General features: G+C 51.8%; 1 protein-coding gene across 4 annotated transcripts in view; it reads left to right on the top strand.

Moving 5' to 3' along the window:
• Window positions 1-562: 562 nt before the first annotated feature.
• The window catches only part of SNX8 (sorting nexin 8), a 34,809-nt gene continuing 11,791 nt past the window's right edge, over window positions 563-23,580 (top strand). For 3 of the 4 annotated variants that reach the window (XM_034669705.1, XM_034669703.1, XM_034669702.1), the window contains exons 1-4: window positions 10,107-10,179; window positions 19,692-19,882; window positions 22,075-22,192; window positions 22,485-22,606. In XM_034669705.1, the coding sequence (XP_034525596.1) occupies window positions 10,122-10,179; window positions 19,692-19,882; window positions 22,075-22,192; window positions 22,485-22,606 (489 nt within the window). In that variant the 5' untranslated portion in view covers window positions 10,107-10,121. Of the gene's footprint in view, window positions 1,216-10,106; window positions 10,180-19,691; window positions 19,883-22,074; window positions 22,193-22,484; window positions 22,607-23,580 lie in introns of those variants that run through there. The other variant, XM_034669704.1, reaches the window with a different exon arrangement.

The raw sequence follows: 23,580 nt of genomic DNA, 5'->3' as shown, positions 1-23,580 counted from the left end.
GTGTGTTTTTATTATAGAATCACTCAAAAACCATAACCAGACTTCAGGGTAGATGCTCTTTGTTAAAATAGGACTAAAATACGCTGTAGCACAGGGGGCCGAGGATGGCCCGAGATGCACGTTCTGTCAGTCGTTTGACTCACAGGGGACCCTGACGCCACACTTCACGCTTTCTGTTGGCCGCGTTGCTGGAGGAGAGCACGTTGGCTGTTTCCGCGTGTGGAGCAGGTGTTCGGTGGGGTTTTCGAGGGCTCCTGACCAGTTTGGAGTTTGTGTGCTCAGCAGACGCGAAGGGAAATTATGTGATGCTGGATTAATTCCAGGGAAGCTCGATATGGACTGGAGACACTTGTGGCTTCGGTACTGTGTCTCCGAGAGGTCCATTTACNCTGTGTCTCCAAGAGGTCCATTTACATGGGTCTCCTGAAGATCTTTCATAACTGATTTGTGCTGGTGAAGTTTGTTTACCCCACGTCTTACGAGTGAATTGTAATCAGACCAGTAAAATTGCGCTGTTGTATGAGAATTGGCACTTGGAGGAGAATGTTGTTGTGCAAGAACATAACTGCAAGTATGAGCGTTCTATAAACGGAGAGCTCACCCATAATCTCACCCCTTCAACACAACCGCCGCGTTTTAGCGTGCACTTGATTGTGAGCGACACGGTGTCAGCTGTGTGCGGTGAATACAGTGCGGGGCTGGAAATGTGTTCTCCTTGTGATTTTCTTAACATTTCTTTTCTCCAGGTTATTTAAGGTTCAGGTATATAACATATATACAAAATATGTATTAATTGACCTTTTATTATCGGTGAGGGTTCCAGTCAACAGCAGACTGTTAATAGCTAAGTTTTTGGGGAGTCAGGGGTTATATGCAGATTTTCAGCGGTACGGGGCGGGGGTGGTGCCCTTGACCGCCCTGTTGCTTTAGGGTCAACTCTATTTCCTATTTCCCATGTATGTGTTTTTTCCATGGCTATCCTCATAACGTATATACCGTCACAGCCTGGTCTTTTCACTGCACATTCTTTTTACACTGCTGAAAATAGCTTTCGTCATTATCTGTTGAATGCCTGCATGATAATGCATCAAGCTCTCTGTGCTTCTAAAGTGCTAATGTCATGCAATTTGTTTTAAAGATATTCTTCCCATGTTTTTCAGAAAATGGTTCTTTGAATTGCACCAATGGTAAAACTTGTCCTCCAGCTTGCACCTGGTAAGCAAAGTCTGTCTCCCGCTGAGCTAGTTCCCCCACCTTAGAGGGGATCGCTGTTATCGGCCGTGCAGTTGAATCAGAGTTTCTGTAAACTCCGTTATCCGGCTTTGAGAACTGGGAGATGCCTTTAGGTGACCTGTCAGGGACCTTTGCAAATGTTAGAACTCAGTCCCCGCAGCCTCTGCTGACAGTGTCCAGAGAGGGCGGAGAAAACGCACACACTGGTGACTCCAGTTTCTGTCAAGTTAAAGAACATGCAGAATTCGACTCTGTCGTGTAGGGACGCTTCCTTAGGTGATAAGACTGTACTTGAAGAGCAAGCAAAATGCCATGAAAAGTAGGCAGTGGTAGCTTCGGTGGGAGAAGGGGGGTCTGACCTACAAGGGGTCAGGGTGAGGGCGGGTTTCAGGTGCTGGTGGTCTTTTAATTTTCCACCTGGGTGTGTGTTTGAGCTCTGATTTTGCTGCACTGTTCATAGACATGTTACACCCCTTCGTGGATGTGTGTATCTATTTCACAGTGGGAAGCATGGAGGGAAACCCCGAGATCCCAAGATGTCAAGTGCACCTGCTAATGATGTGGCTTGCCCAGCAGAGGTGGGCGCAAGGGGGCTTGTTTTAAAGTTAGTTTTGTAGGCATTTTTTAAAAAAAGATTTTATTTATTTATTTGACAGAGATAGAGACAGCCAGAGAGAGAGGGAACACAAGCAGGGGGAGTGGGAGAGGAAGAAGCAGGCTCATAGCGGAGGAGCCTGATGTGGGGCTCGATCCCACAATGCCGGGATCATGCCCTGAGCCGAAGGCAGATGCTTAACGACTGAGCCACCCAGGCACCCCGAGTTTTGTAGGCATTTTGAACTCTTTTGGTTTCTACTCTCTAGTTAATGTCGGAAACGTATTTATAGTGGAGTACATATTTTATCATGTCAACGTCCGCTCCTAATGGAGAATCCACTGAATCAGCAGGAGACAGCCCCGCTCCCTCCCGCGGCTTCCGTTGTTTCTAATGTCTCTGTCTGAACATTCTTGGCGCTGGTGAGTCTGGCCATTTCAGTGATCCCTGGGACCGGCAGGACTCAGACCTGAGGGCCACTGGCCTGTGTCACAGCAGGAGAGCTGTCTGGGGACCTCACCTGCTGTTCCCAGGGTGTCCTTGGCCAAGGCCATCTCCTGTGGTGTGGGGTGATAGTCGTGACTTAGCACCGGTAATTGTCTTTGCGATGGTAAGGTCACCTCCCAGCTCCTGAGAAGTGCCACTCACTGCTGGGTTTTTGCACCAAAGGAAGATTAAAGATTGCATTTGCAGCTCTTCTGAGGAAGGTCTGTGCGTGCAGTTCTTTTATCTCTGGGTGTCTCGTGCGCCGTTGATCTTCCTTCTTAGGACGACAGTGAGGTCGGGAGTCTCTTGGAGGAGTGGAGAGGTTAGCTGTGACCTGTGGAAGTGGTGGGTTTCCCAAGATGGATTGGGTCACAGGTAGAAGGTGTCCCGTCTTCTGCCTCCTCCTGGGAGGGGCTTGCATGTAGGGCGTTCTTCACAGGGTAGAGTTCAGCTTGTGTTGATGACGAGGCCTTGCACAGTGCTTCCTCTGTGTCGGACGCTCTGGTGGGGCCTCACGGAGGAGATGCCGTCCCCCTCACAGTAACCCTGCGAGGGAAGTAGTCTGTCACCCCACTTTACGGATGGGGAAACTGAGGCGGCAGTGGTCCCGTCCCTGGCCCGGGACTGGAGAGTGGGATTCCCACGCAGGTGAGTGTGTGGCTCTGGTTGGGAAGGGGCAGATGTCGCCTCCTTGCGGTCCCCACGGGCCTGCCTTGTGAGCCCGCCTTTCACGCACCTCCCTCAGGGTTCACTGAAGCAGCCTTCCGGCCATGAACTTTCCCTCTCTGGGAGGTTTTACGTACAGTGGGATGGTTCTCTGTGACCGTTCTCGAAATACCACGGAAGACCATTGTGGGATGTCGCCTTTCTCTTTTCAGGAAGGGGGTGCACTTTAGATGGCGTGATGGGATGGCCGGAGGAAGGCGTGTACCGGCGGCAGTGGTTTCACGGGGGAGCTGTTATCCGCGTGGTTTGGGTGTGGGCTTAGGCTCCGTGCGTTGCTACCAGAGCCCCCCAGTTCAGTCTGGGGAACTGGGGGTCAATGTCGAAAGGAGTGTGTTTCCCACTGAGCTGAATGCGACAGCACTCAAGCACGGCCGAGTTCCCTCCTCTAATGAAGATACTCAGATTATCCTAGTTCACGGATTCTGGAGTTGGGCTGCAGACAGCAGAGGAGAGCCCAGCCTTCTCTGCGTGGAAAACTAGGTCTCCACGTTCAGTGCACATTTGGCTGTGGGGGCAAGACTGACTACGTATTTCTCTTACTGTGACATTCTTCACAGTTGCTAATGCGTTCATGCCAGTTTCCCGGCATTCCTTTCTCCGGCTGATTAATGACATTCCTGGTTGTCTACCCTGCAGGCAGCTGGATGGCAGGGACCTTGTCTTACTTTTTGTGATTCCTTCCATAAACCAATTGGGGTTTGTTCAAATGGATTTAATTGTATCTCACTTGGCTTATAATACAAGTGACTGCTTGGAATTTTATTAGTGGGGCCTCATTTGCTTGTGAATGCAGGCTCTCTACTTAGCCTTCACTGGGATGGAGATGCACTTAGCCCTGCTGGATATTTTGGAATATCTTCGCTTTCACTGCAAGAGATCCTAGAAAACCTGAGTCACTTTCAGACTAAACCAACCAGGCCTGGGGTGAGGGTTTCAAGAAAGAACAAAAATGAAAACCAGATTGAATTTAGTTAAAGAGAGAGACCATGATTCTTTTTGGAATTTTGAACTCCTCCTCTGTGAGTTATTCCAAGATTCCCCAAATTAGCTAAGCTAGTATTCCTTTTAAACTCTGGAAAAAATCACTGGGCCTCCCCGCATGTAAACATTCCAAAAGTGAGAGACCGAAGAGGTTTTCTGAGGAATAGACCCAACTTGAATGGGGCCCTTTCAGAAGCAGGTTTCGTGAGATTCATGGAGAAGCAGGGATCTGGCGGCCCTGGTGCTGGTTCCTCTTGCTCCAGTTTGACTCAGAGGAAATCATCTGTTAGGTGACTGTTTTTGGCACTCAACTTCAGTTTTGTGATGTCTTCAGGAAACAGACCCGTGATTTTTTTTCCCCTGTGGTTTGGTCTCTTGCATCTCCCTCGGAAAGGAGTAGCCACTCACAGCTGACAATGTCCTATTTGTGTGCGAGTGGTTCACATGTGTCCCTGAGATTCCAGGGATCACCCACGATCTGTTTGTGATTAGCATGGAACTTCAGGTGTTGTTCGGGTCCTGACCAGAGCAAGATGGTGCTGTCGCGGTGCAGAGCCCAGTGCTTGCGGCAGCGAGCAAGCCAGGCCCGCAGTTCATCCGGTCTGTGGTTTGATTGGAAATTTCGTGTCTGGCCTGCAGGTCCTTTGGAAAAGAAAAGCTTGAGTACCAGGCGCCATGCTAGATGCTTTCATGTATTTTCTTAAAAAAAAAACCAAAAAACTCTTGCAACCGGACAGTGACGTGGATGGTATGGTCCCCATCTTAGGGACGAGACCTGAGGGAGATGAGGGAGGTGAGCTGTTGGTTCACGGTCACACAGGAGTCGGAGCTGTGAACTGAGACCGTCCGACCTCTGGCCCTGGGTGTGGGGTGTGCTTGTCCCTGCTCCCTTCTCTCTGTGAGTCAGGGAGGGAACATGGGATTGGGCGTCATCACGTAGCCTGGTGGAGGTTCTGGGCCAATGACTCAGCTTGCCAGCTCTGTGACCTCGGGCAGGCCCTGCTGCTAGCTGGGCCTTGTTTTCACATCTGTAAAATGGGACCAAGCACCTGCTTACAGGGTTTTCTAGGACTAAGGAGATGCATTCAGTAAGGTTCCAGACTCATTGGAATGGCCCTGGTTTGAATGGTGGTGGGTACCACACACCCTGTCTGGATGGCCAGCTTCATCCCTGCCTTTGAATTGGTGGGAAGAGTTAGGGGAGCAGGGAGATACATTATTAAGGGCGACTCTCTCTGCTTCTGGGCATTCAGTGGTTGCTTCCAGTTCTGCTTCACGGCCACAGGGGTGACGGGCCCCATGGGCCACTGGAAGTTTCTGTGACAGTGTTGCCAGCTAGATTTTTCTGCTTGTGCCTGGAACAACCAGAGGACTTCACAGGTAGATGTTTTTCCCCTTCTTGGTAGACCCGCCCCCCCTCATTCAGGATTGCAAGCCATCCATGTTCCAGGCATGGTGCTGGTATAGAGAAGCGGTTTGTATTCACAAGCTGGAGAGAGGAGAGGGGATTCATAAAACATTTTTAATAGCTTCACTGAGATCTCATTCACACACCACATAATTCTCCCATTTGAAGTGTCCAGTTCAGTGGTTTTAGTATATTCACAGAATTGTGCAGCCATCACCGTCATCTCCCCTGGGAGGAACCCCGCCCATTATGGTCTGTCTTTGTTCCCCCGTCCCTCTCCTCCTAGCCTAGGTGGCTGTTAATCTCTCTGTCCCTACAGATTTGCCCCTTCTGGGGATGTCATGTCAGTAGAACCCTGTATCATGTGTCCTTCCGTGCTTGGCTTCCTTGGCTGAGTGTCAGGGTTTATCCACGTGGTAGCACGGACCAGCCCGCTGTTACTTTTTATGGCTGCATAGTGTTCCATCGTATTGAGACTGTATTTTATCCATTCATTGGTTGGTGCACATTTGGGCTGTTGCCACGTTTTGGCTGTTGTGAATAATGCTGCTGTGCACGTTCATGCACATGTCTTTGTGTGGACGTACTTTTCATTCCTAGCAGTGCAATGACTGGCTCTGATAGTAACCTCTCTTTAACCCTTGGAGGGATTGCTGGACTGTTTCCCAGCAAGTACAAGGGCTCCAATTTCTCCCTGTCCTCACCAACACTTGTTATTGACTCTCTTTTTTGTGCCTGTCTTTTTGATGATGGCCGTCCTAGTAGGTGTGAAATGGAATCTCATTGTGGTTGGGCATCTTTTCATGTGCGTATTGGCCCTTCTGTATCTGTTTTGGAGAAATGTGTATTCAAATCCTTCATCCATTTTTAAAATTACATAGTTTGTCTTTTTAAAAAAACATGAGTTTTCAGAATTTCTTTATATGTTCTCGACACATACCCCTTATCAAATCGGTGATTCATCCGTGTTTCCCCCCATTCTGTGGGTTGTCTTTTGCCTTCTTTTTTTTTTTTTTTTTAAAGATTATTTATTTATTTATTTATTCATTTGACAGGGATAGAGACAGCCAGCGAGAGAGGGAACACAAGCAGGGGGAGTGGGAGAGGAAGAAGCAGGCTCATAGTGGAGGAGCCTGATGTGGGGCTCGATCCCATAACGCCGGGATCACGCCCTGAGCCGAAGGCAGACGCTTAACTGCTGTGCCACCCAGGCGCCCCTGTCTTTTGCCTTCTTAATGATGTCTAGCAGCAGGACAGCCTTTAATTTTGATGAAGTCCAGTTGATCTCTTTTTTCTTTTGTTGTTTGTGCTTTTGGTGTCATGACTGAGAAGGCTTTGCCTGATCCAAGGTCATGAAGATCTAGTTCCATATTTTCTGCTAAGAGTTTGTAGTTTTAGTGCTTTCAAAATGGTCCCTGGACCTGAATGTTTTAGTTCTTGTGTATGGTGTGAGGGAGGGTTCCGGCGGCATTCCTTATCAAGTGGAACACACAGTCGGCACGTGCTGCGTGCCACCCCCGTGCTGGGCAGCATCAGGGAGCCAGAGCTCCCTGAACTGGGGTGGGGAGGTGGTGAATGTTCGGGTGTGGGAGAACCCCGTGGGTGAGAACTTGAGGGAGCTCAGCAAGGAGATTCAACCCGGAGAGTAGAAAGGATCACTAGACTCTTAACGGGGCTTTGGGAACACTTTATTGTTCAAGGAGTGTTTGAACTGAGCTTTGGAGAGGATTCAATTGAGAATTCTCGGCTGAGAAGTACTAGAGGACTTGGAAGGACCTGCAGAGATTGTTTATTTTTACTTTGCTTCAAGGTAAAAGCACTTAAACCATTGCCGGAAGAGGAAAGCCTTTCTTCTCTTGCCGTGCAGGCTGACTATCCGTATGTCGCATTATGCCTTTATAGAATCAGGGTTTTTGCCTCATGTTATTTCGGGGAAAAGTGGAGATAGCTGAAAATTGGCAAGGAGGCCATGGTGGAGGTGGGGAGGAGGCCATGGTGGAGGTGGGGAGGCACTGCGAGCGTGAGGCTGTCCCTGCTCAGGGCTTCTGTTGAGAGCCATCCTGTGTGTTACCAGCTTTTACTTCTCGCCATAGCTCACTGAGGCAAGGTTCCTGTCACCAGCGGGACCTTGATGAGATTTGTTGGTTGCGGCCGAGTGGGGGGGTGTTGTTTCCCTGCCTAAGAGAGCAGAGCAGGCCTCGATTCCTGTATGTGGCTTTCTTGCTCACGTGACTCTGAGTCCTTTCATTGAGGTAGCAGATGATTCTTGAGCACTCACTGTGTGCTGGGTGGTGTCCTTGATCATGGGGTTCTGAGTGTGGACAAAGTAAGGAGGCCTGCTGTCCTGGAGTTGATGGTCTTGTCGTGGGAGGTGGACACTTTTCAGACGTACTGAGCCCATGACGTGTTCGCACGTGGAGGGGGGAGAGGGTGCGAGTTGTAGTTGTCACCAAGTACGTGTCATCGGAAAGTGGTGTTTGTGCCAAGATTCAAAGGAGGTGAGGGCGTTTTCTGCGGGTGGCTGGGGAGGGGCGGCCCCCGCATGTGAGCGGACAGCGCGCAGGCTCTCAGCTGCAGGGTTCCTGCTGTGGCTGCAGAGGGGCGAGCAGAGAGGCGGCAGACACTCCAGTCCTGCCGCCCCTCTGCTCGCCCGAGAAAGGATAGAGGAACAGTTTGGGGGGTGGTAGGGGGTGGATTTGAGGAAACTTTGCATTAGGATCTATTCCCCTCCGTGATTGCCATTCTGATCCGCAGATGGGAAGCCAACATTTTAGTTTTCTCTCTCTCTCTTTTTTTTTTTTTTTTTGAGAGAGCGAGAGCATGTGTAAGTGGGGGCAGAAGGAGAGGGAGAGAGAGAATCTTAAGAATTCTCTGCACCGAGCAGGGAGCCCGACACGGGGCTTGATCCCAGGGCCCCGCGATCATGACCTGAGCCAAAACTGAGTCGGACGTTTAACTGATGGAGCCACCCAGGCGCCCTGGTTTTCTCAGTTTAATGCCACTGTGGTACATGCGTTAGATTGCCAAGGTCACTGCACCAACGCTCAGAAGAGCGTTTCTGAAGAAAGTCTCACTCAACATGTGTGTATGAAAGCTGTCCAGGGCAGTGTCCGTTAGCGGGGAAAACTGTAGCATTCTCTAGGAATTGATGCTAAAGGTAGAATAAACCAATACGGCAGAATGTCTTGTGAATGAGGCTGTTCTTCACGCATTTTCAATAGCAGGGAACGGTTAATGGGGGAATTGCTCCCTGATTTTTAGTCGCATACCTGAGATATTGTGCAGTCACTCTAGGGAATAGTTCTTAGGTGGACAGAACAGTGGTGGTTCCGTAACAAATCAAGATGAAGTGGCGATTTACTGGCAACCGAGGCAGAGAAGTGCGGGCCCTACTGGAACGGTGAGGGGAAGCACGTGAAATACTGAGTGGCCCGGGTGTGAGGCAGCCGGACCTGTTGCTCAGCGGAGTGCGATGTGGCTCAGTCACCCTGGAAGACTGGAAGTATTGGCCAAGCCGGACATGTGAAATCCCGGGACCCAGGAACCTCACTGTAAGGCCCAAACCTGACAGAGATGAGTGCACACGCCCGTCGCATGACGTGTGCTAAGCACTGCCAGCAGTGCCGCGTGTTGGAGGAAATCCTGGGAGCTAGCCGGCTGTCCAGCAGCAGAACAAGGAGGTAGACTGAGGCTTGACCACACGGTGGGGTCTGTAGCAGTGACAGCTGCACGCGGGGACACGGACGGGCCTCACACATTGTGCCGAGCGGAAGCAGGCAGAGTCGGGGGGGGACTTATAGCTTGATTCCACTTACGTGACGAGGCGAAAGTCATGTGTAGGGCTAGACGGTGGCAGTCACCCTTGGGGCGGGTGGCCAAGACGGAGAAGGGTGTGGGGAGCCTGTGTCCCATCTCTGTGTCTGGGAGCCGCCACGCCGCTGTGCACGGACTGAGCGGAGTTGATGTGTGCACTCTGTTCACGTGCCTTCTTCCAGGACGAGAAAGCGCAGACAAAGGGAGTGATGACGTTTGTCATATATGTGAAATAGGATACCCGCCTGCACTGTACGGATGCGTACGGACACTGGGAAAGCACAAAGGCCTGCCTGCACATGTTGTCCATCAGCCGGAGGGCAGTGGACATTGTTGGATAGGAAACGGGGAGGGGGTGGTGTGCCCTGTAATGTGTTTTTTGGATTTAACATCTTTTTCAGAAAAATATATGGCACAGTGTTATCTTCTGTGAAATCTCTGTGGTGGGTACGTGGATTCTTTTTTTTTTTTTTTTAAAGATTTTTTATTTATTTATTTGACAGAGATAGAGACAGCCAGCGAGAGAGAAAACACAAGCAGGGGGAGTGGGAGAGGGAGAAGCAGGCTCATAGAGAAGGAGCCTGACGTGGGGCTCGATCCCATAATGTCGGGATCACGCCCTGAGCCGAAGGCACACGCTTAACCGCTGTGCCACCCAGGCGCCCCGGGTACGTGGATTCTTATATTTTCTGTACTTTATGTACGTTTGAAATATCTCACAAGGAAAACAATCATAGATGCATTTATCAAGTACCTAAGAACAGAGGTTGAGTGAAAGGAAAACAGTGTTCGTGGTGATTGTTTTACTGAGTGACTTACTGCTTAGGAGGGTTTTGCTTTTACAGGAAATTTGAAAGAGAAGCGTGGTTGCGCACACACATGGAAACACGCTTTGTGTGTAAAAAACCCCGTGTATGTCTGTTGTGGGGCTGTACATGTGAGTATGCAAGGGGAATCGCATGTGTGCTCGCTGTGGGGGGTAGTGGTTTTCTTTCTCTCTTTTTTTTTTTTTTAGAGGGGGGAGGGGCAGAGGGAGAAAGAATCCCAAGCAGGCTCTGCACAGTGCAGAACCCGACACCGGGCTGGATCTCACAACCCTGAGATCATGACCTGAGCGGAAACTGAGAGTGGGACACTTCGTGGACTGAGCCACCCAGGCTCCCTGGAATGGTTTTCTCTTTTTAAAAAATGTCGTAATGGTTCATAAAATAAGTTGGTGAGAGAAAGTCACATCCGAGGGGTAGCAAAGCTGAGACCGTGAGAGGTTCTGTGTATCTGAGCTCCCGAGTCTGCCACCCACCCGAGGGTTGTTCACGGTGCTCCCTGGCCATCGCCTGCTGAGCTCTCAGTTCTGAGGCCATGGTCACCATAAGGATGAGGACGCTGTTGCTTCTGTTTCCTGAGAACATTTGAATTTCAGAGTAACAGAGTAGCTTACAACAGTTCTTGATCAGAGATAGAAACCTGTTTCGTGAGCCTGACGAGGAATGTTCCTGTTGAAAATTGGGAACCCCTGCTGGTTCCGTTCCTGTTATTTTCGTGGAAGAGTTGTCATCAGGAATGCCAGTGGCCACTGCCCTCTCTGACGAGTGAGTAAAGCATGGTGGCTGCATTTATGAACACCTACCTGGTTTTTGTCAGGTTTGGGCCATGGGTCTAGGCAAGGCGCTGAGTTCCTTCCTCTGTTCATCCTGCGTCCGTGGTTCTCAAACTGTGGCCCCTGGACTAGCTGTGGCCCCTGGACCAGCTGTGGCTTCACCTGGGAGCTTGTTAGAAACTCAGGGTCCTAGGCCCCACCCTCGATTCTGGCGCGGAGCCCGGCAATCTGTGTGGGTTTTCAATTGTAATGCACACATGACATACAATTTTGACCATTTTCAGGTGCGTAGTTCTGTGGTGTTAAGAGCGTTCACACTAGTGTGCGACCGTCACCACCTCCTGTCTCCAGAACTTTCTCATCTTCCTAGACTAAAACTCTGTCCCCCAAGAAACACTGACCCCCACCCCCTGGCACCACTTCTTCCTCTCCCACTCCCCCTGCTTGTGTTCCCTCTCTCACTGGCTGTCTCTCTCTCTCTGTCAAATAAATAAAATCTTTTTTTTTTTTTTAAAGATTTTATTTTTTATTTATTTGACAGAGATAGAGACAGCCAGCGAGAGAGGGAACACAAGCAGAGGGAGTGGGAGAGGAAGAAGCAGGCTCATAGCAGAAGAGCCTGATGTGGGGCTCGATCCCGCAACGCCGGGATCACGCCCTGAGCCGAAGGCAGACGCTTAACCGCTGTGCCACCCAGGCGCCCCTCAAATAAATAAAATCTTAAAAAAAAAAAAAAAAAGACTGTCCCAGTGCACCGTCCTACTAAACTCAGGCAGTAGGAACCTTCCTCCTTGGCTGCCTTTGGGGGACGGATGACTTGTGTTTTGAAAAGCCCTTGATGCTGGGAGGCACTCTCTGCAAGCAGTGAGAACCCCGGGGAGAGCCTGGGCTGAGCGGAGTTAGGGACATCTGCGCGTGCTTCGTGCAGCTCCTCCACGTGGGTCAGCGTGCGTGCGGAGGGGGTGGCCTCCTGGGAGGGGCTGGCCCGAGGCCGCTGCTCAGGGTCTCCCAGCCTGTGACTTTGGCGGTTGGCGCTTGCTAAGGCTGGCTTAGAGGAAGCAAGGGCATGTGTGGCAGCCTGGCTCGCTGGGCAAATCCTGTTGGTTTCCCAGAGCTCTGGCCTGTGGTGCGTGAGTCTGGCCCTGGCTGATAGCTGCTGTCGGAACACGGGGGGCTGGACGTCTCTGGGCGCGTGCCTGTAGCAGGACTGCCGTCCGGAGGCTCTGATGGAGATGTGTTGGGAAAGATCGCCGTCTTTGTGCAATGTTCCGTTGCTTTCTGTTTGTGGACAGCTGGCTTGGGGAATTGCAGAATTTCAGACCTGAAGGGGTATTGAAGACGGCACGCTGATCGTTACCCTTTGTGCGCTGTGGACAGGCAGAGGTGTGCCCTGGGGGTCACCCTGTGACACCTGGTTCTCTGACACCTGCCAGGCCATTTGATAGTAGTGAGGTGTCCAGAGGAGGGAGCCCCGAGCCTCACCTCTGCTGCATGCGAGGCCCAGGTCTGTGGGCTGGCCTGGAGCTCATCGCCCTGAACACCTCTTGTTATGGGCACTTGGTTCTCAGTCCACGGATGTACAAAGGCTTTTTGAGTTCAAAACCTGGAATCTGGAAGGGAGGCGGGGGATTACTGAGTGATTTCTAGGAGCGAGTGATTTTCAGCTCTGCTGTCTTGTTTCCCACAAGGCCGTTGGGGCGAGGTGGAGTCAGCCTGCGGCCCTGGGCCTGCGGGTGTGAGAGCGGCTTCCTTCCCAGCGGCTCAGGGCAGCGAGTGGTGTTCCAGGGCCAGGCCTTGTTCTGAACTGCAGCTTCCGGGTTCACTCCAAAGCCCGCGGTTGAGCAGTTTGGTGCCAGAAGGGTTCGGGCAGGGAGGAAACCCCGTTAGGGGGGCCTCGGAGGGGTTGTTGCAGTTATCGAGGTGCATCGAGAGTAAGGGGCAGGCGTCCTTACCCCCTTCTCCTTGGTGGTAAATGGTAAGCTCGGAGGTGGCCACATGCCGGGCCACGTGGTGAGGAAGTGAGAGACAGGATGTCAGCACACGCCTGTCTGACGTCAAAGCCCATCCTGTTAGCCCTTCAGTCTGGGGCCTGGCTGCCTCTCTCCTCATCTGCGTCACCTGTCGGGGCTGGGTGGGCGTGCAGTGTACCTTCCATTTTGTGAGTGTTCAGGTCCTGTCCGTGAACTTGACATTCACTCCTACAGAAAACCAGTGTCTTCCTCCACGTGTTCCTGCTCTTTCCGTGGTGTGTGGGCCATTACATGAGAGGTGGCTGATCTGACATGACCTGTTTTCTCTCTTAAACATTGTTTTAAAAAACATAGATGTCCCAGTTCAGGAAACCGATACTTGGGGTCATAGCTTTCTTAAGACTGAAACTTGTACGGGTGGTGGAGACCCGTCAAGAGTGCGTGCTGTGTCCTTGGTTTAAAATGGGCCTTTGAATTCTGACTTCAAAAAAAATTTTTTTTTTTTTTTTTTTGTTCTGACTTTTAGATTCTCCTGTGGTCAGAGTTCAGATTCTTTGGCGGCATGTGACTGTTTGGTAATCATTACTTAGCATATGTTCTGTCTTGGGATATTATCCTACTTTAACCATCAGGAAAAGAACAAAACTAGTACGTGCTTGATAGAGAAAGCTCCATCTTACTTACAAGTTTTTTTTGTTTTTTTTTTTTTAAAGATTTTTTTTTTTTTTTAATTTTATTTGACAGAGATAGAGACAGCCAGCGAGAGAGGGAACACAAGCAGGGGGAATGGGAGAGGAAGAAGCAGGCTCACAGCAGAGGAGCCTGATGTGGGGCTCGATCCCACAACGCCGGGATCACGCCCTGAGCCGAAGGCAGACGCTTAACCGCTGTGCCACCCAGGCGCCCCTTACTTAAAAGTTTTAATAGAGACTTCCTGGTGCTCCCCAAATTATCTTCCCCTCATTACTTTCATATTTCTTCCGTTCTTCCCACATTGCACTGTTTTGCATCAAATAGGTGTTTTCTAGCGAACTGTTTAAATTCCCTCTGTGGGTCACTGTATGGTTTTGGGCATTTTCTTAGGGATTGCCCAGGGAGTCTCAGTTAACATGTTAACGTGTACCGGTCCAGCTTGGGTGGCACCCGTGTAATGTCAGTGGTGCGTGGAAACGTCGTGGCTGCACAGCTCCCTTCTGCTCCCCATTTTCTTATCGTTATACAGATTGTATCCCTGTAAATTGCCTGCTGCCAGAGCGATTTGTGGTGATTGCCTAACACAGTTGTCTTTTAAGTCAACCAGGAAAAGAAGTGACAATTAAGGAATAAGTTTATACTGCCATCTGTGTTTACGAGTGTGGTTCTGGCACTCATTCTTTCTTCATGTGGATTTGGTTCTCGCAAGGAAGGGCTGCTGGTGCCAAGGTGAATTCGCTGGTTTTGGTCTTCTGGGGCTGTCTTATTTTCTCCTTCGTTTTGGAAGGATGGTTTTGCTGGATGGAGAATATGGTTGACCGTTCTGTCCTCCGGCACTTTGTGCCATCCCACTGCCTTGTGGCCTCTGTGGTTCTGAGGAGTCAGCTGCTCATCTTACCCAGCTGCTGATCTCCTGGTGCTTTCTCTTTGTCTCTGGACGGTGTGAACAGCGCAACTGTGCTCTGTCTGGGTGTGAATCTTCCTGAGTTTATCTTAGTTGGAATTTATCTTAGTTGGGTTCTTGGATTTTTTTTTAGAAGATTTTATTTATGTGTTTGTTAGAGTGCGTGCACGTGCGCACAGGGGCGGGGAGGGACAGGGGAAGGAGATGGAAAGAATCCCATGCAGACTCTGTGCTGGGTGTGGAGCCTGACCTGGAGCTTGATCTGACGACCCCGAGATCGTGACCTGAGCTGAAACCCGAGAGTGGAATGCTTAACTGACTGAGCCACTCAGGTGCCTCTTGGGTTCTGGGATTTTAAAAATCAAATTTGGGAAAATTTTGGCAGTTCATTCAAATATTTGTTCCGAGCCTTTCTCCTTTTGGGCCTTATGATGATGATGTTGGTGTGCTTGATGGTGTCCCCACAGGTCTCTGAGTGTGTGTCCATCATCCTTGTTCTCTCTCCTTTCTGTCTCCCAGACTAGGCAATCTCCGTTGGCCTGTCTCCCCCTCTGCCCAGTCCGATCTGTAATTGCACCCTGCTAGTGAATTTTTCATTTATTGAGCTGCTCAAATCCAGAATTTTTATCCACTTCTCTTGTACAACTTCTGTTTATCGGTATTTTCTGTTGCTGAGACATGGTTCTCCTACTTTCCAGTGGTTCTTCAGAGATGGTGCCCGTTAGTTCTTGGAACCTGTTACAAGTAGCTGATGTAAGGTCTTGTCGAATGAATTCAATTCCTGGCCTTCCTCAAGGACACTTTCTGGTGGTGGTTTTTTTCCCGTGTTTTTTTGTTTCTTTGCATGTCTTAGAACTTTAGTTGTAAACTGGACAGTTTAAATAATATAATGTGGCAACTCTGGAAATCAGATTTCCCTCCCTCCCCAGGTTGTCGCTGCTTATTATCATTCTTGATGTTCTTTAATGACCTCTCTGAACGAATTCTGTGAAGTTTCTTGTGTGAGTGTTGTGTGGCTTGAAAGAGCAGGCACGTCTCTCAGCCCTGGAGGTTGGAAGTCTGAGATCCAGGTGTGGGCAGGGCCGCGCTCCCTCTGAACCCCGTAGCGGAGTGTCCTTCCTGCCGCTTCCAGTGTCTGGTTGGGCGAGCCAGCCTCCGTGCTCCTTGCCTTGTGTCTGTGTGGCTCAAGTCTCTGCCTCTGCCGTCATGTGCCCACCCCTGTCTGTTGCGGGTCTCTGCATCTTCATGTGGTCCTCCGTCGTCGTCTTTTTTATTTTTTAAAGATTTTATTTATTTATTTGACAGAGAGAGAGACAGCCAGCGAGAGAGGGAACACACGCAGGGGAAGTGGGAGAGGAAGAAGCAAGCTCCCAGCGGAGGAGCCTTATGTGGGGCTCGATCCCAGGACTCTGGGATCACGCCCTGAGCCAAAGGCAGACGCCCAATGACTGCGCCACCCAGGCGCCCTGGTCCTCCCTCTTCTTAAGAGGACTCCAGTCATACTGCATTGAGGGCCCACCCTACTCCAGTATGGCCTCTTTTTTTTTTTTTAATGAAAGATTTTATTTATTTATTTGAGGGAGAGAGGGTCCGAGCAAGAGCAGGGGAGCAGCAGAGGGAGAGGGAGAAGTGGACTCCCTGCTGATCAGGGAGCCTGGTGCAGGGCTCTCTGGGATCATGACCTGAGCTGAAGGCAGACGCTTAACCGACTGAGCCCCACCCAGGTGCCCCCAGGATGGCTTCATTTTACCTTAACTAATTATCACATCGATAAAGGTACCCTGACTTGCCACACACCTTCAATTTCCAGTGTTCTGAAAGAGCGGGTTCTGACCATTTTTGCTTCTGTCGAAGGGAGGATTTTTGGAGGTTCCTACTCTGCCACTTACGGTGTCGCCCACCTTCTATATTAAGGCATTCATAGTTCTCATTTGTGTACCGTACGTTTCAGTCACGTGACGTGTTCAACACAGCGGTGTTGGTGGGTACAGGGGGTGGTGCGCCCCTCGCCGTGATCAACTCTGGAGTGTCATCACCCCCACCAGACAAACCCCTTACTTTCCAGTCCTTGATTCCCAGTTCTCCCGTTGTCACCGTCCACCCCCAGCCCTAGGCAGGCACCCATCTGCTTTGTTTCTGTGCGAGTGCGCGGACTCATCCCATGCGTGGTCCTTGTGTCTGGCTCCTTCACTTACCACTATGTTTTCAGTGCTCACCCATCTTGTAGCACGAATCTGTCCTGGATTCCTTTGTATGGCAGACTAACGGTCTGTTGTACGGATAAGCTTTTATGTGTTCCAGATGGCTGGTGGGCGCTTGGGTTCTTCCTCTCTCTGGCTCCTATAAATAATGCTGCTGTGGACCTTTGTCCACAGGTCTCTGTGTGGACATCCATGTTCACGTCTCGGGTGTATTTCTAGGAGTGGAACTGTGGGCTCACATAGGGGGCTCTGCCTCTCATGTTGGGAGGACGTGCTGGGCTGTTCTTGAAGGCAGCCTCTGCCAGCATGTGTGAGGCTTTTCCCCATCCTCGCCAATGTTCACTAGTCCTTTTTTTTAAAGATTTTTAAATTTCTTTATTCAACAGAGATAGAGACAGCCAGCGAGAGAGGGAACACAAGCAGGGGGAGTGGGAGAGGAAGAAGCAGGCTCATAGAGGAAGAGCCTGATGTGGGGCTCGATCCCATAACGCTGGGATCACGCCCTGAGCCGAAGGCAGACGCTTAACTGCTGTGCCACCCAGGTGCCCCTCACTAGTCCTTTTTTTTAAATTAGGGCTGTCACGGTGGGTGGTATCGTACTCTGGCTGTGATTTGCATTTCCGTGACGGGCAGTGATGTTGAGCATCTTTCTGTGTGCTTACTGACCACTGGTATATCTTTGGAGGACTGTCTATGCAAATCCTTTGCCCATTTTTAAATTGGGTTGTCTTTTTTTTTACTTTGTTATAAGAGTTCTTTATGTATTCTAGATATAAGTCCTTTCTCAGATATGTATATGTATTTGCATATCTTTCCTGTGGTAGAAATGTTCTTCCCGTTACCTTTTTGCTTCATTTTTTCCACATATTCTGTGCTCTAGTTACACAAGACTTTGTTTTCCCAGACATGCTACTTTTCACTCCTGAAAATGCAGTGAGTATCAGCAGATAGTCATTTGGCAAGCTTTCGCTAAGGCCCTTCTGCGTGTCAGCGCCCCCTCTCCCCAGCAGCTGGGATGCATCCCCCCCCCCCCCCCCCCCCCCCCCGAGTCTGTGCTCGGGCGTGGCATCTGGGCCCCCTCTCTCATTATCATGGTGCTCTTAAAATTACGTCACAGTGGGATTCCCATTCGTCCTGCAGTTTGGATCTCATGGATCGTGTCCAGCACTGGGGACCGTCCGTAGCTGTGTGCTGAATTGCATATTAATGAGCTCAGTGACCCTGCGTTGTTCGTTATTGGACTCGAGTGGGTACTTGAGAAACACTTGTTGGCTCATTGACGGAAAGTACGTGTGGTTCCTAAAGAGACTGGCTAAACACAGTTTAAGGCCATCAAAATATTTTTACACGGAAAGGGGCTGGGTTCTTAGGATGGGAGAACCTTCTGGAGCTGTGGTCTCCACATTTTGGCCATTAAGCTATTGGGGACTCTTAATACATACACACATACTCATATACACACATGAACACACACTCATACATGTACACACCCATGATATATATACTCACATGTGCTTATATATGCACACTTGCACATTCACACTTATGCACATGTACACACCCTGGACACGTATGCTCCTACACACTCACGTACACACCCACACACATATATACTCACATACCTCACACTTGTCTACAGACACTTGCACATACACTTTCACACATGTACACAGCCCTATATACACATATAGTCACACTCATGCACATACCCACGTATGTGTATACACACACACAGACATGTGCACACACTCCCGTGTGTATACACATACATAACTCCTATATATATATGCCCTCACTTGTGCACACACACCCTCGCATGTGCACACATGCATCACACTCGTGTACACACATGCACGTGTATGCACATCTACACAAGACACGGTTTAGTCAGTTATATTGTATTACATGTTATAATGATGTCACAGGAATGTCAGTTGTAAAAGAAGAGAAGAAAATACAACTCGAATTGCTTCTGCTTCTTCCTGTGCCCGGCGGGTGGTTTTCACCCTGGGGTATGTGCCCTCACTTGGGAGCTTACTGCTTTAGAGCATGCAATACTGAGTATGTGTGGGGTTTTTATGAGACCCCTGGGGTTCCCAAGTAAGCATTAAGGCCTTAGTTTATTTTCTTTTTAAACTTTAAGGTCAATTAAACACAACTACATTTTAAATTTTAAAATGCTGAGTAATTTCACAGATGAAAATAATCTAGTCATTACTTCTGTTTAGAATGTAAGCCACAATCTTACTTTGAAGTGTTGTTTTAAGAAGCAAATCATGAAAAATGATACAACCAAGTTGTAGAAAATTTGGAAAAAAGAGGAAAGAAATCTGCATTTTGTCGTGGTTCTTTATAGCAGTGTTGGTTAGAGTAAGACCCCCTCCCCCTCTGTGGGGTACATTAACTTTACTATGTTTTTTAACCAGAAAGAACTTTGTTTCTTTAGAACTCTGTACTAAAAACTGAACTGACTTTTTAGCGTGACTTCCGTGTTTGTTAGTCTGCGATCTGTCTGATCTTTTGCTGCTCTGTGAGGTGTGGGCGACTCCCTGTCTGGAGGGAAGCTGAGGTTTGAGGATGTGATTCTTTGCCCTCTGTGATGGGAACCCAAGCGCTAAGCAGGCATGTGGGTTTTTTACCTACATGGAATGGAATGATGGTTTTGGCACACGGAGTAATGTGTGTTCAGCGTAGAAACAGCGGGACGTAGAAATTATATGGCTTTCTTTAGTTTTAACCTCCTTCTGGACTCTAGAGAAAAGGAAGGCTCTTCTTCATGAAACTTGTAAAGAGTTCACTTTTCTCCTGCCCAAGTTGAAAACTCGATCTGCCTGGGCCTGGATCTGTGGGTGTATTTGCTGATTCGTAGGCGGGTGGACGCCTCACGGCGTGGCGACTGTTAGGAGCAGAAGGAGGTGTCCTCAAGTGCCGGCTCCGCGGCACGACTAAATGGGGGGTGACGTGGCCCCAGTCCGGGTGCTGAGTGAGCACGCGGTGGAGCGAGGGCCAGAGGAGGGCCGGCCGGCGGCAGCCTCCACTTTCTGTGCAGCTGTTTTTATTGGCCATTTGCCTTCTCTCTTCCAGACTTGCCCACGCCCCAGGTCAGCGAGCGGAGGGACCCACACCCCACTCGAATGCAGATGCCGCAGGGGAACCCGCTGCTGCTGTCATACACCCTGCAGGAGCTGCTGGCCAGGGACACCGTGCAGGTGGAGCTCATTCCCGAGAAGAAGGGCCTCTTCCTGAAGCATGTGGAATACGAGGTTTCCAGCCAGGTAAGGGGCAAACGGCACGTGCCTGCTGAGAGGAGGCGGGGTGGGGTGGGGGGAGAGGGGCTGCAGAGAGAGTCCGTGCGCTGGGCTTAAAGGGAAGATTCAAAACTGGACGCTGAGAGCCAAGCTGCCCAACAGATGTTTCCATAGCCAGGGAGTCCCCATGTCTCGTTCTGGCAGCCACACCCCCAGCTAGCTCATCCTGCCCTCCCCATCCCTGTGTCCGGGATGCTGCTTGGAGCGGCTCACCCGGTGTGCCACGCCGCGGGCGCAGGCCAGCCTGACGTGGTTTTGCAGTTGTGGGAAATCCCCGAGCGTAGAGTATGGGCTTCGGGTCACGTTGGAGAGCAGGATTGGCGTGGGTCCGTCTCTTCCGCACTGAGGACTCTGCCTGTGCTGTTAGGGGCCCCCCCGATACCGGCGTCAAGGAGGCGCTGGGCACCTGGCTGTGTGTGTGCGGCGACAGGGTGACATCTGCCGTGCTAATCTTCCGTCCTTCTCCGTTCTCTTTCTATGTCCTGGTGCTGTTAGAATAGATACTGGGAGAGTTTTTATTCAGAAACCGAGGATTAAGTCATTGATGAGCTGACAGCATCCTTGGGCCGGTGGAGTCCCTCTGTGTTAGCAGGGGACGACAAGGACAGGCGGAGCGGGACCCACTGTGGGGCTTCGCTGGAAGTGTCTCTGTCTTCCCCGGGGAGGAAGCGTGTTTTCCGAACCGAGCGGCCGTGTGCGTGTGCTGTGGGAGTCAGCAATCCAGGCTTTTTGTTTCAAGGTGTTTTCAAGCTGCAGACTGAAGTCACGAGTCAGCTCTGTTCTAGGGCATGTGTGGGTGCCGCTGCCCCAGGCGAGGGCGGGTCAGGGGTGCAGGTGTGTCTCCTCCCTCTGGGCCTTGCGGTTGAGGCTGCGGTGGCTCTGGCGTCGGGGGCTGGCCTCCCCTGTGCGGGTGCTGGCCGCTGGCCCTTTCCCGTGTTCAGGTGCCCATTCCTTCAGGGTCTGTGGTGACGGACGTTTTCTCGAGGAGGTAGCCCTGCTCAGCTGCGTCCTGAGATGCGCTGCTCCAGCAGCAGCAGGGCCGCGGTCCAGGCTGCCAGTTCCTTCCCGCACCCCACTCGCCAGAGGCCGCGGTGGATATGGACGTGGCATGAAGCGTGCCGTCCCCAGCAGAGCGGCCACTCGACGTCACCGTTCTCTTCGTAGAGCATATGGGTTTTTTTTACGGACGTTATAAATTGGGGGGCAGTTTGAGGTTCGCAGCAAAATTGTGTGGAAGGAGCCGAGATTTCCCATCTCCCCATGCTACCCCCTCCACAGGCTGCCCCATGATCAGTGTCCCCCAGACGGGGCATTTGTCACAATTGATGGCCCCACGCGGACATGTCGTCATCACCCAGAGACCACAGTCGCGCGAGGGTCCCTCTGGGTGGGCGCGTGTTCTGCGGGTGTGGACGGTGACGACGGTATCCACTGCCACGGTGTCCACAGAGTGTTCACGGGCCTGAAGTCCCCTGCGTCCCACCTGTTCATCCCTCTGCCCCGAGGCCCTGGCAGCCGCCCCTCCTCTCCTGTGCGCACAGCCCTGCTTCCCCAGAGTGTCTGGTTGTCGGCGTCAAAGGGAGCAGCCTTTCTTACGCGCTACTGCGCGTGTGATCTCCAGGGTCATGCTCGTGCGCGTGTCGTGTGAGCTCTGACAGTGGAGCCAGGTCAGGTTCCTCGGCCGTGTGCAGTGGCTCTCACGGAGCCCGCGGGTCTGTCAGTGAGAGGATGTCTGGTGGAATTTGAGTCTGATGCTTGTTCGGGCTTCCTGGGCAGCACCTGGTCTCCCAGCAGATGGTCGTGCTTGTCGCGCCCGCGCTGTGTGACCGTGTACGGGAGGGCGCCCCCCGGAAAGAAGTGACGGAGGCATCATTCGCCCTTGATGGGGGCGTGGGCCCTGCTGTGCACGTGCAGACTCGTGCGAGAAGTGCGGCCGCTTCAGGAGAGCCCGAGTGACGGGGGGAGGGACAGGACGTTCGCACCGCGCGGTGCCTGACAGCCGTGTGAGCACCGCCGGGGGGACGGGCTCTGTCCTCGGGGGCCCGGTGAGCAGGATGAGGCACTGAGCCGCATCGCTCTCACGGGCTCTGGGTCGTGGCGGAGGGAGAGCAGGGGAGCTTTCTGGGGTCCGGTCTGAGCACACAGCCCTTCTCTTGCAGCGCTTCAAGTCCTCTGTGTACAGACGGTACAACGACTTTGTGGTTTTCCACGAGATGCTGCTGCAGAAGTTCCCCTACCGCATGGTGCCGGCCCTGCCACCCAAGAGAGTGCTGGGAGGTAAGGCTGGGGTGCTGGAGGTCGGGGCGGGCGCCCCCGGGTGCTGGGTGACAAGGGCCGTGCCCGGGGGGGCCGGGTCGGGTCAGCGGCCGAGTGCGGCAGAACCCGCGTGTTCACGGCGAGCAGTGCCCGTCTTGCCTGTCGGGGGTCTGCGAGAGGTGGAGTGCTGTCAGTTCAAACAGAAGGGACCGGTGCTTTTCCTGGCAGATTTCCGCACGGGAGCGTGTTCACGGGGGGCTAGGGTGGGGGTGCTGCCCAGCCTGTTTGCTGACCCCGCGCTCTCTGCCTGCAGCCGACCGGGAGTTCATCGAGGCCCGGCGGAGGGCGCTGAGGCGCTTCATTAACCTGGTGGCCCGGCACCCCCCATTCTCCGAGGACGTGGCCCTCCGGCTGTTCCTGTCCTTCAGTGGCCCCGTGAGTACTTCACTGTCGCAGGTGGGGCCTGAGGTTCCCTGCGCTTCCTGGCATTCTTAAATTTGCTTGTTGTCTTGCTCTCCTCGCTTGGGTGCCCTGATGGAGTCTCCTGCACACGTGACTGCCACAAATGAGATTGACTTTCTTCCCGGATAATGGGCCTGTGATGCCAGGAGGAATTCTTGGCTTTGGCTTGGCAGGATTTGGTGTGTCCAGCTGGAGGTTCTGAGCACTGTCGCTGTGGGCGCTGAGGCTTGTTCACTGAAGGCTTTGCTTGGGAGGGTTACAGAAGTGCTGGGGACCCCAGACGGCAATGAGTGTTTCCTGGAAAGCGAATAAGGCCACTTTGATTACGTGCCATTGGAAGACTGAGCTGAGTCTTTTTCACAGAGCTGCAGGATGGACCCACATCCGGGGAGACCGTCTCCACGTGGACATTAACTTCCATTAGAAACCAAGCTGCCATGTCTGTCAGCTGTTGTGCAGTGTTCGTTAGCCTCGGGAAGCGAGGGGAAGCCCTGGTTCCCAGTTGGGGAAGAAGTCCCCACCTTGTCCCGAGGGCAGCCTGCTCGCCTAGGAAGAGGGGTGAGGGTAGGGGTGGTGGAGGGGCTCCAACAAGGTCGCTTTACCAGTGGAATAAGATGGGTCGTCTTCTGTCCGAGGGAACCCCTTCTTGAGCAGGGACCTGGGAGGAGCTCAGTGCCACCCTCTCCCACTGCAGAAGGACGCGGGACACAGTCAAGGAGCCGCAGAGGCAGAGGGGCCTGGGACCTCCTTGAGAAGGCTTTCCCGCTACTAGCCCAGGGTTACCTGTCACCACCGCCCCATTTATGGGACGTGAAGCAGACATTCCTTAAAGTCTTGCTGTGACCGTCTGCTCTTGAGCTGGGAGTGTGGGCCTTTGAACCCTGGGCGGACAGGTTCCTTTAGTGCAGGGATCTTTACTGCCAGAGAGGAATGCGGGGGGACCTGGG

Source organism: Ailuropoda melanoleuca, chromosome 10 (assembly GCF_002007445.2).
Source record: "Ailuropoda melanoleuca isolate Jingjing chromosome 10, ASM200744v2, whole genome shotgun sequence".
NCBI classification, from domain to species: domain Eukaryota; kingdom Metazoa; phylum Chordata; class Mammalia; order Carnivora; family Ursidae; genus Ailuropoda; species Ailuropoda melanoleuca.
The sequence above is the reverse complement of the archived record's forward strand: the minus strand, read 5'-3'. Positions and strand labels throughout refer to the sequence as shown.